This window comes from Hordeum vulgare, chromosome 2H, assembly GCF_904849725.1.
Source record: "Hordeum vulgare subsp. vulgare chromosome 2H, MorexV3_pseudomolecules_assembly, whole genome shotgun sequence".
Classification (NCBI taxonomy): Eukaryota; Viridiplantae; Streptophyta; class Magnoliopsida; order Poales; family Poaceae; genus Hordeum; species Hordeum vulgare.
In genome coordinates this window covers 602,445,523-602,457,127 of record NC_058519.1, presented here as the reverse complement: position 1 = coordinate 602,457,127, position 11,605 = coordinate 602,445,523, and the positions used below count along the sequence as shown (strand labels likewise).

The 11,605-nt window shown below is 44.9% G+C and overlaps 2 protein-coding genes across 2 annotated transcripts; both read left to right on the top strand.

Annotated features, from left to right (window-relative positions):
* The first annotated feature begins 1,173 nt into the window (after positions 1-1,173).
* Positions 1,174-5,615, top strand: LOC123427648 (oxygen-dependent coproporphyrinogen-III oxidase, chloroplastic). Its single transcript, XM_045111739.1, has 8 exons — positions 1,174-1,902; positions 2,471-2,546; positions 2,924-3,018; positions 3,572-3,655; positions 3,960-4,047; positions 4,318-4,442; positions 4,526-4,624; positions 5,350-5,615. The coding sequence occupies exons 1-8, from the start codon at positions 1,363-1,365 to the stop codon at positions 5,416-5,418; spliced, it is 1,176 nt and encodes a 391-aa protein (XP_044967674.1). The 5' UTR covers positions 1,174-1,362; the 3' UTR covers positions 5,419-5,615.
* Positions 5,616-10,778: 5,163 nt separating this feature from the next.
* Positions 10,779-11,385, top strand: LOC123430727. Its single transcript, XM_045114574.1, has one exon. It carries the CDS (start codon positions 10,834-10,836, stop codon positions 11,041-11,043), a length of 210 nt encoding a protein of 69 aa, XP_044970509.1. The 5' UTR covers positions 10,779-10,833; the 3' UTR covers positions 11,044-11,385.
* Positions 11,386-11,605: the final 220 nt, after the last annotated feature.

Sequence of the window (11,605 nt, the reverse complement as noted above, 5' to 3'; positions counted from 1 at the left end):
CTACATTTCCACCAAACTAATTCATGATCCTTGCTCGATTTCATCACATGCGTTTGTCACTCTCGGAGTTTGAGGCTCCTAGGCGATAAGAGTCGAGGCACGAAAGATTCCTTGCTTGTGGTGTGCTCCAAGGAGTTTGTAAAGGTTCAGTAGTCACCTTAGGGACCAAGTCTGAGATATTTGAGCTCATCCGTTGGGGTTGAATAAGGTGAGCCACTTGGTGGCGCTCCGGATCATTGGCCTTGGGGACATCTTCAAGAGAGATTAGCACTCCCCAACAGTCTGGACTTTGGGATACATCTGCATTCTCGACTCACATGTAGTTTATCCGTTCACGTCTCATAGTTCTAAGCTAGAATGGGTAGGGAGGAGAGAATGGTTGAACTTACAACCATCGATGAAATTGGGTGGAGGCGCGAAAACAGGTCGGAGAAGAGGAGGAAGACGAATTGCTACTGCAGTCTACCGCTGACCAGAGAAGACATGCTGTTTACCTTCTCATCAGTGACGATCTGCGTGGGACAAATAGCTCGAGGGGAGTGGGCTAGTGACGCGAGTTTGGGCGATGAGCCAAGGGTGTCTATTTAGGGCGAGCGATTCAACGGAAGGTGATCCCAATTCCTCCCGCCGCCTTTTCAAGGCCACACACGATCTCGCATCATCTCCCTGCTTGCATGAGCTTCGAGCTGCATCCCCCTACCCCCAATCGCCTGAGGCTGATTGCGGCTATTCTGAGCGGGTTTGACTGAGATGCTTTAAGATTCGTACTATGTAGGCAAACAACAAACACATACTTCCTCTGTTCCTAAATATAAGACCTTTTAGATTACACTATAAACTACATACGGATGTATATAGACATATTTTAGAGTGTACATTCACTCATTTTGCTCCATATGTAGTCTCCTAATGAAATATCTAAAATGTCTTATATTTTCGAACGGAGGGAGTACTACCAAACGTATCAATTTTGCATCTCACAGACCCGATTGGAATGCATGCAAGCAAGCGAATTTCTCATAAAAAAACAAGCGGATCAATTATGCATCGCACGAACCTGATTTGAACCTAATGACGAATTTCTCATCGGAAATCATTATTGCTGCATACTTGCATCGCTTTTATCAGGAAAATCCGGCCAAAACATGATCCATTTCCTTATCCCCACGAATCCAGCGGCGGCATAAACCAGCTCGCCGCGCACCTCCTCACCCGCTTTCCCTCCCTTTGACCCCTCCCACCACCAAAACCGCGGGCCGCATCCCCGCGCCGCCCACCGGCGGCAAAGCCACCGCCGCTTAATAAACCGCCGCGACTCCATCTCGCAAGCAACCGGCGCACACCACCCACCCCCACCCAGCCATGGCGTCCTCTCTCCTCACCACCCCGTCCCAGACCCTCGCCCCCAATCCCGCCGCGGCGCGCGCCCGCAGGTCCTCGCCGGCGGCGGCCCAGGTGTCCTTCTCCTCCCCACTCCTCCCCGGCCGCCGCGCGCTGCGCGTGCGCGCGTCGGTCGCGATCGAGAAGGAGGTGCCGGAGAAGGAGGCGCCGACGACGTTCCTGCGGGAGGACGGCTCGGGCGCCGGGTCCGGGTCCGTGCGCGAGCGGTTCGAGGGCATGATCCGGCGGGTGCAGGGAGAGATCTGCGCCGCGCTCGAGGAGGCCGACGGCAGCGGAAAGCGGTTCGTGGAGGACGTCTGGTCGCGCCCCGGGGGCGGCGGGGGCATCAGCCGGGTGCTCCAGGACGGGAACGTGTTCGAGAAGGCCGGGGTGAACGTGTCCGTCGTGTACGGGGTCATGCCCCCGGACGCCTACCGCGCCGCCAAGGGGGCTGCGAAGAACGGGGCAGCGGACGGGCACAAGGCTGGGCCCGTGCCCTTCTTTGCCGCTGGCATCAGCTCGGTAAGAGCTTGTTTCCTTGTGTTGTGCATTGGCATGAAAAGTTGGATCTGCTTTGAATTAGGATGTAATATCCCAGTTATGGAGATTGCAATGCTTTGCATTTCTAGCATTGGTACTCAAAACTTCTTTTATAATCTTATAGGTTGTACATTGTAGATGTATGGAACTTCTCTGACCTTTTGACCACCAGGATGCGTGTAAACTGTTGGCATACCATCCAAGCCCGTTCTTTGTAGATTGATAACAAGAGTTTAGAATCTTTACATTTCCAATGCCAGGAACCTATTTTATCTTCATGCTATCCATAGTACTCAAATATTTCCATATTTATATGCAGAGTTAATCTTGTGCTGCTATCAAATGTACTGCAGTTATAGGGCTGATCAATTTGCTGCTACTATTAAAAACATATGTCCAGAACAGTATTTGCTTCTCAGAGAGGATACTTGTTGATGTCAAATGGATCTGATCATTTTGGAAGTTTAGTGGTACCTGTTGCAGTTACGTAGAGGTATCAGTATTATACCATACTTGCGGGTGCATTAACGGTGATCGTTTATACTTTCAGGTTCTTCATCCCAAGAATCCGTTTGCTCCAACATTGCATTTCAACTATCGCTATTTTGAAACAGATGCACCAAAAGGTATTCATGTTCAAATTTTGAAATGTCATTTTGTAATTTATCTTGTTTACGTCATTTCATCATATATTTTTGATTATTATCCAATGTCATTATCTAAGTTTCTGGCTGCATTATTTAATATGTAGAGCAATTCATCTATAAAGGCCGACAATATACATGGATTACACTCTTCAATTTACGATGGCAGTACAAGATATGACCATGCTAATATTTCTATGGGAACTCAACTGTATTGTTCTATTAAATACAAAATTCAAGCATGGCCATCTCCGTTAGAAGTTTGTAATTAATTGACATGTAGTTTAAGTCACTCAAATGTTCTTCGTTGTTAGGAACTGTGATTCTTATACTCAATAAGTTAAAATTTCCAACTGTAGATGTGCCTGGTGCACCAAGATCATGGTGGTTTGGAGGTGGTACTGATTTGACTCCTTCCTATCTCATTGAAGAGGATGTGAAGCATTTTCATTCTGTATGTCAGCACTTCTTACGTCTTCCAATCTATGCTTCATACTCATAGGCATCCCCACCCACTTTCTGATCATATCGGTAGTACCATGTTGTCTGGCTCCTTCTAGTTATTATTTCTAATGCTATACCTATTTTTGAAGTTTTTACATTTTTCTCTATCTCCATTCCTGTATTACACATGCTTAATGAATCAAATGGGATGTTGTTGACTTGCTATAGCATAATTTGTTTTCATCACACAAAGGGAAACACCTTACAGTCCCGCAGTTTGCACTTTGCAGTCCAACCCATTAGGCATAAGACATACCACCTTCTTGAACCCATATTTGTGCAATTGTACATCTGATTACTGGGTTACAAAGAGTGATGCTCTGATGGGCAAGAATCTTGTATGATGTTGTTAACCTTGGGAAGAATTAGAATAGTAGAAACTGAAGAGAGTGCGCCTGTTAATTAATGTTGATTAACGGGTAGTCTTGCTAGTTGAACACTTTCGATGGTGATCCTGTGTGTGGAATATAACTCATTTTGATGTTTTTTGTGTCTTATTTTAGGTTCAAAAACAAACTTGTGATAAGTTCGATCCAAGTTTTTACCCAAGATTCAAAAAATGGTGCGATGATTATTTCTATATTAAGGTATGATGATTTATTTCACTGTGTGTATCACTTGGTTGTATGATATCGAGAATTTGATGGATGTTCCTTTTGCAATTGCATGAGTTGTCAAGTTTACAAAATTATGTGTTGATTGATGACTTGGTACAAATACCTACAGTTTTCCTATAAAAAACATATGTTGATAATGTTGCTGTGTAATTGTACTGGGTAGTTGGTATCCTGGAAATGAGACATTGTTTGTTCTTGGCTAGGTAGACTCTTGGTAAACTATCAGTGGTTACATATAAAGGTTCCAGCACTCATAATTTGTCTTTCAATGCAGCATCGTAATGAGAGACGTGGGCTTGGCGGAATATTTTTTGATGATCTTAATGATTATGACCAAGACATGCTTCTGAACTTTGCCACAGGTAAATCTTCTTAGTCCTTGCATGATGAGCAAAAAATGGAGTGAATTGAATTCAAGTAGCTTGGCACACTGATTCCTGAGTTAGTCTCTAGTTGGGATATAATTCAACTTGCAGGGCTCCATAAATTTGGACCTTCTCTCCCCCCCCCCCTTTTTTGTTTAACCCAGTGAATAAATGAAATCCTACTAGAGAAATCGCTCTGAATTGTGGACCTATAGGCTATAGCTATAAGCTATGATAAGAAGACTTATTTTCCTTTTCTTTCTGCAGAATGTGCCGGTTCTGTAATTCCTGCATACATACCCATCATAGAACGCCGCAAAGACACTCCATTCAATGAGGAGCAGAAGGCATGGCAGCAAGTGCGGAGAGGTCGCTATGTGGAGTTCAACCTTGTAAGCAAGCTTACATGAAAATCACAAGTGATAGTCTTGCTGCGGTGTCTTTCTTTAGTTTTAATGTATGCTTTCCTCTGAAGGTCTACGATCGTGGCACCACATTTGGACTCAAGACCGGGGGAAGGATCGAAAGTATACTCGTCTCCCTACCACTCACTGCACGATGGGAGTATGACCATGTAAGCTAAATTGTTACCTTTTTTCCCCTTTACAAGCTCAATAAGTAGCATGGAAAGTGTCTCATGTTTTCTTGTTTTAGAACAGTATATAGCGTCTGATAGTGTACTGTCTGAATTGTTGAATTTTCAATGAGGGTCCTGTATAGGGTTCTTGTGTACTCCCTCTGTACCGAAATATTTGTAGTTTTAGTAGGTTAACTTAGCCTACTAAAACTACTCCCTCCGTCACAGTTTATAAGGCATGCACGTGTACCTAGGTCGTCAATTTGACTTATATAAAATATATTGTTTAACATAAAAATTATATAATTAAAAAAATAGAACATCTAAAGTTTCTAATGATATATTTTTTGTAATATATGCCTCTCATTAAGTTGGTCAAATTGACGACCTAGATACACGTGCCGGACTTATAAACTGAAACGGAGGGAGTACAAATATTTCGGTACAGAGGGAGTACATTAAATGGACCATTTTAGATACAGTCCATGCAACTTACTCCCTCCGTTCCTAAATACAAGTCTTTTTAGAGATTTCACTAGGGGACTACATAAGGGGCAAAATGAGTGAATCTACGTTCTAAAGTATGTCTATATATATCCGTATGCAGTCTTCTAGTGAAACCTCTAAAAAGACTTATATTTAGGAACGGGTGGAGCATGTTGTAACATTCGTACAATCCTCAAAGGCCCTACAAGTTGGCTAACATGACGTTTGGTTTGCAGAAACCCGAAGAAGGGAGCGAAGAGTGGAAGCTTCTCGACGCGTGCATAAACCCAAAGGAGTGGCTGTGATTAGCTGAGGTTGTTTGTTTTTTCAGTCGTTTTGTTAGTGTTCCTCACTCTGTGTAGCCATGTGTAGTTCCTTTTTTGCTCTGTAGAGTTTTTGATAAGCACATGGAGGTGTAACGACGGTTTAGTTCAATCAAGCTTTGTACCTGCTGTGCCTCTTCCCTTCCGAGATGAATGAAGGATAAACCGTGCGGTTGGAATTGTCCTTGCCTCCTCGGTACTCTTTGTACTGAAATTTTGGCTCTCCAGCATATACCTCTCTTAATGATATTCTTCAATCTTCTGTCCAACCAGAGGAGCTATTTTTCAATTTGGGCATTCTGGTTCTACTATCCATATACATTTCTTTCCTGATGGATAATTTGGAAAGCTCGCAGGGATCAATTGTCCAACAGGAAGGACAGCTCTCCCCTAGAGGTTCGACATGCCGCCGGAGCTGTGACGAGTGAAGATCCCCCTAAGGCTGCGTTTGGATTGTTGGTGAAATCTTACAAACGTAAATACTTACAATTGTATATTACGAGTGTCCAGTTTGGATTGTTAGTGAAATCTTACAAACGTAAATACTTACAATTGTATATTACCAGTGTCCAGTAATATACAACCTACAATTGTATATTACCGGTGTCCAGTAATATACAACCGGTGATATTTTCAGCTTGTAAAATCCCATGTGTGGGCAGTTTTCTGAAATCCGATGCCGATACTCTGCCACGAAGACGACGACGCTGCGAGGATCCTCCGCCGCCGACGACCTCCTCGCGGCCCTCTCCTCCTCGAGCTCCCGCGCTGGCCTTCACTCTCGCTTCGCTGCCTACCTCCAGCCCTTCTGCCCCACCCGCCCGCCGCGAACCTTGCCGAAGACGCCGCCGAAGAGGGCGACCAAGCAGGCCAAACAGCCGCCGCCGCAGCCGCCGTCGCCCCCCGGCGCGGCCGTCGTCCGCCCCCTTGCGAAGCGCTTCCGCCCGTTCCTCTGCCGCGTGCTCCAGCTCCTCTTGCCGCTCCTCCTCCCGAACCCTAGCGGCGCGGGCGACGCGGAGGGCCTCGGCGTGCGGTGTGGTGGAACGTCGTCGCTTCACCCTCTTGTGGACACTGGCGCCGGCGCCTCCGGGCGACGGAACCTTGATCTGGTCTCGAGCGAGGGCGAGGTGGGGAAAAGGAACCTCGATCTGGTCTTGAGCGAGAGGCGTGGTGGGGAAAAACGACGGACGCTGGTCTGTATCGAATACCGGCTTAATCCGGATGTAAATGAGAAAACAAGTGTAAAGTTTATAGCTCAAAAATGACACGCCAATCATCAATGTGAGGCCCATCCGTTTTTATTTTACAAGGGTATATTTTACAGGTGCACTGGGCCTAAAAACGAGGAACCAAGCGGGGCCTTACCAGGTCGATCAGCATCGCTTCTGATCTTCTTTGTAACGAGTTTTTGTTCATTACCTTCCAAACTGATGTTGCCGTACAGGCCCCTTCCCGGACGCCAGGCGACATCACTCTGGCAGTTACATGGGTTCTCTAGGGAAAAAAAAAAATTCTCACTTAAACCAGCCGGATGATGTTAGCATTGGATCACCCGCCTGCGCCAGCCGTGTGATCTCCACTGCGCGTCAATCGACAACGCTCAGCCGTTTGGAACATGAGCCGTGTTGGGATCCTTACAAAATATGCAATCCCAACTATCTCTGAATCCAGCTTTCTCCGAAACTGAACCCAACTCTCTCTACATCCCTACACTGTTGTACCCACTCTCTGATATCTGCAACTATGGAACCCTCCCTGCAATCCGGTGACCCCCCTTACCCCCACGCTCTGATCGGTCGACCAACGCATCTCCACCTCCCTCCCGGAAAAGGGATGCGCGGAGAAAACTTCCACATGAAAATCTATACTTTTGTTTAGTATAAACTAGCAAAATGGCCCGCGCGTTGCCACGAAAAAAAATAAAATAATCTTCAATGATGGTGACCACATTATGTTTATATATCATCGCTTGATTTTAAAATTTTATGCACAAATGCAAAAAAATGTTTCTTCTTTTAAATTTATTCACAAGTTGAAGTAATCTTTACATTTTCAAAAAATATATATCATGGTTGTCAAAAATCTTGGTAACTCAAAGATTTATTCTGAATTTCAATATTTTTTTTAGAAAACATACAATAATAATTCGATCCATCCAACAGTTAATTCTTCAAAATTCACACAGTTATATTGTCACAAAGATTTAGAAGCATTAACGTTTAACTACATACATTAGATCTTTTGTGAATAATTTTACAAATATGGGAACAATTTTAAAATCGAGAACATTTTTTACAATTTACAAACATTTACTAAAAATTGTGAATATTTTTTATTTTTTGAACGGGTTTAAATATTTTCTTTTGAATTGGCGACCAATTCAAGAAAAGGCAAACATAATTTTTTATGTTGGAGGATTTTATTTTAAATTCACAAACATTTTTTGAAATGCATGAAGTTTTTCTAAATAAACAAATATTTTTATAAATCAGTAATATATTTATTAAATTCATGGACATTGTTATAAATAAGTAATATATTTATTAAATTCATGGACATTATGTTTTCGTCAGCATTTTATTTCAAAATTCCTATTTTTAATATGCAAAAGTTTATGTAATTCTAAATTATTTAAATTAGAAATAAACAAAAACGGAATGGAAAATTTTAAATAAAAAAAGAAACTATCAAAACAGGCATTAGCTATTTTTAAAATTTAGGACATTTCTTAAATGCATTAACATATTTTCAATTATAAAGCATTTTGTTAAATGCCTTTAATAATTTTGAATACATGGAATTGTATTTGAAATCATGGACTTTTCTTATTGTATAAATATTTTTCTAAAATTTTAACATTTTTATTGTATATGCGAGCATTTTATACAAGACTCCGGGCAGTTTTTGAAGTCACAAACATTTTATTTTTTAAATATTTTGATTTATAATTTCCAGTTTATTGAAAATATAAAGATTATTCGAAGTTCTAAATTATTTAAAATAAAAAAATAAAATGAAACTGAAAATAAATAAATAAACGGAACTAAAAGCAGGCGCTGTGCATGGGCCGACCCATACGGTGTGCTGGATATTCTCCCAGCGTGCAGAGCGTAATATAGGAGGTTTTTACATGGGCCGGCCCAGTCCAAGTTTTTTTGTTTTGTGAAACGTTTTCTATTATTTACCGGTGGCATGGTGGGTAATTTATGCAAACTTTAAGGGTAATTTTTATGACGGACGATCAGAAACCCTATTTGCTTTATTACTAGGGAGAGATTTTACTATCTCCGTTCCTAAATATAATCTTTCTAGAAATTCCACTACGAACTACATACATAGCAAATGATTGAATCTACACTTTAAAGTATGTCTACATATATTCATATGTACTCCCTAGTGTAATATCCAAAAAGACTTATATTTAAGAACGGAGGGAGTACTACTAATTAAGAAGAGGGATTAACTGATCCGCGGGCGTACCCCTCGCGTCGCCTCCCCTCGGGCGACGCCAGGGGCCCCGAAACCCTAGCCGCCATACACTTTTTCTGCTTCCCCGACCGCCGCTGCCGCCAGCAAGGGCCGCGGTGGTGGCGGGCCCTGTGCCTTGAGCCAGGGCGGGTGGTAGCCGCTGATCCCCAGTGAGGCGAAGGGGCCGTCGCGCGCGGGGAGGACGGGGGCGACAGTCAGGGCGGCGTCCCTGCTGCGCGGTGGCGTTCGTGGCCTCTATGGTCGGCCGTGGTCGGAGGTTCGATGGCGGCGGTGGTGGCGCTCCATCCAGCGAGGGCGGCGGCTGCGTGCAATGGCTAGCATCGAGGGTTGCGGATCTGCCGTGTCCTGTCCAGATCCGTCACGGTTTGACCTTGATCGGCCGGTGGCGCGAGGAGGATCGGTGAGAGGCGTCTAGAGGCCCACTGCCGGCAAGCCGACGGCGGTCCTCGTCTACACGATGAGCCTCCCTCGGTTCCACCCAGCCGCGATATCGGGGAGACGCAACTTTTGGTGAAAACCGCGTCGACTTCGGTCATGGCGGACGATGGCGACGTCTAGGATGTCGTTACCATCTCGAGGCATCATTGTTGCTCGTGGCACCCTACTCGTGGTGCTTCGGAGGAAACCCTATATCTGGATCTACCGGTCGGACGATGATGAAATCATCGATGTCGTTTTCCTCCTAAGGGCATCGTTTTGTAGTACGTGCTGGGTGGACGGGACAAGAGGAGGATCGGTGTTTGATCTACCGCGAGCCCTACGGTAGATCCCGGCGGCATATGGCGCTGCGGTGGTTCAGCGATAGGCACGTCTAGACAGATATGTGCAGGATGGTGGCGCTGTCTGGCGCCGTGGTGGCGTCGAAAACAGACCTAGCAAGGAAGATGCGTCTGTTCTAGCTCTAAAGATGGACCGGTGAAAGATGGTGGAGGCAGCCTCTGAGAGTGCGTCGGACCGGTATGGGATCCAGTCCCAGTGTCTGGCTGGGCTGGGGCATCCGACTATAGATGTTAGGATTTGATGCGATGTTTGTTTGGTATTTGGCCCGGATATTCGACACATCTTCATCAAGGGATAGGAGTAGCAACATGTGTTGCCTAGACGGTGGCTTCAGGCTAACTGATGTATTACTTTGTATGATCTCTGTGAATAATTAATAAAATGATTGTATGCATCGTCCAGATGCAGAGGCCGGGGTATATCCTCCTTTTCTAAAAAAAAAACTACTAATTAAGAAAACTGATCTTGTAGAGACTAGTGGTGCGCATGCTACTTAAGGCTTACTAACATGCATGTCCAAATGTGAGGCCGAGTGGGCAACGGCGTGAATGCAGTATGGGTTCACAGTTACGAAAATGCATTCCTTCACACGGGACTTACATCAAAAAGAGAAGGGGCACAACCCAACATGCATAAAGCTTACTACGGTATTTCCTAAAAGAAAAAAAACGTGCATAAAGCTAACATTTTTCTTTCTTGACATAGCCTATATCAAAGGCCATACCGGCACAGCTAGCTTCGTTGGGAAGTTGAGATAAAAAACTACGAACTACCAAGTATCCATTGCTGCACAACAAGCAGCAACATATCCGAGCACAGATTAGTCACGACCACCAACTTTATACATGAACAACAAGTAGCTAAACTTGGAACAAACCGCACAAACATGCGTGTCCGCTGGCAGCACATGTGTACCAGTACTGCCACACTCACACATTAGAGAACCATGATCAACCATCTGCACCATCACATGACGCCAACCTCCCCAATTGCCCCGTGCCCCAGTCACTCCTTCGCCCAAAGGCCATATATATACATACACGGTCACACCCACTCGTGGCCTCACACTCCTGCCACTCCCCACTGCTCCTACGTACGATCTCAGAGCAAGTGTGCCGGAGAGGAGACATGGCGGACTGGGCGCCGGTGTTCATCGCGCTGGTGCTCTTCGTCCTCCTCTCGCCGGGGCTGCTCTTCCAGGTCCCCGGCAAGAACAGGTTCCTGGAGTTCGGCAGCAAGCAAACCAGCGGCGTCTCCGTGCTCTTCCACGCCGTCATCTACTTCGCCCTCATCGCCATCTTCACCCTCGCCGTCCGCGTCCACGTCATCCTCGGTTGACAAGCATGCCAGACGCCGGAAACCGGGACGGCGGCTGCTGCCTCCTTATCGCTCAATGGTTGGGCACCGTGTGTGTGGAGGAATGGAATACCCACTTTCTGGCGTTCATTTTGTAGCTTCCTGATTTAGCTTGGTATATGATCTCCATTGGGCAATTTAGTCCCTCATTGCTATTTTCTGAAGAATGTATAGTTTGAATTTTCATGTACACTACTACCACTGATGATCCGATGTGTGCGATCTACAATGTGTCTTAACACGATGTTTACTAGCCACTAGAGGAACATGAGTATTGTATGACATGGAGCAGAGGTGGTGTGGTATTTTATGACATGCCATGTATTTCAAAATTTGTAGACTCGTTGTTTCAGTTAATACTTGTTAGAGTAAAACGAAATTGAATGAAAGTGAATGGACCATTAGTCCTGATTTCTATTGATTCTCAAGTATATATACACCTGGAAGAGGTGCGAAGAAGAGGTGTCTGTTAGGAGGCATCTCTCCAGAACAGGTGCCTGTTGGCAATAGAGAGAGAGAGAGGAGACACGACTGTTCGGGGTTG

Excerpts from the sequence above, each read along its gene's own strand:
- LOC123427648 (XM_045111739.1), top strand. The coding sequence starts at position 1,363 with ATGGCGTCCTCTCTCCTCACCACCCCGTCCCAGACCCTCGCCCCCAAT. Across the intron at positions 1,903-2,470 it reads TTGCCGCTGGCATCAGCTCG|GTTCTTCATCCCAAGAATCC; the intron begins GTAAGAGCTTGT and ends TTATACTTTCAG. Across the intron at positions 4,048-4,317 it reads GCTTCTGAACTTTGCCACAG|AATGTGCCGGTTCTGTAATT; the intron begins GTAAATCTTCTT and ends TTCTTTCTGCAG.
- LOC123430727 (XM_045114574.1), top strand. The coding sequence starts at position 10,834 with ATGGCGGACTGGGCGCCGGTGTTCATCGCGCTGGTGCTCTTCGTCCTC.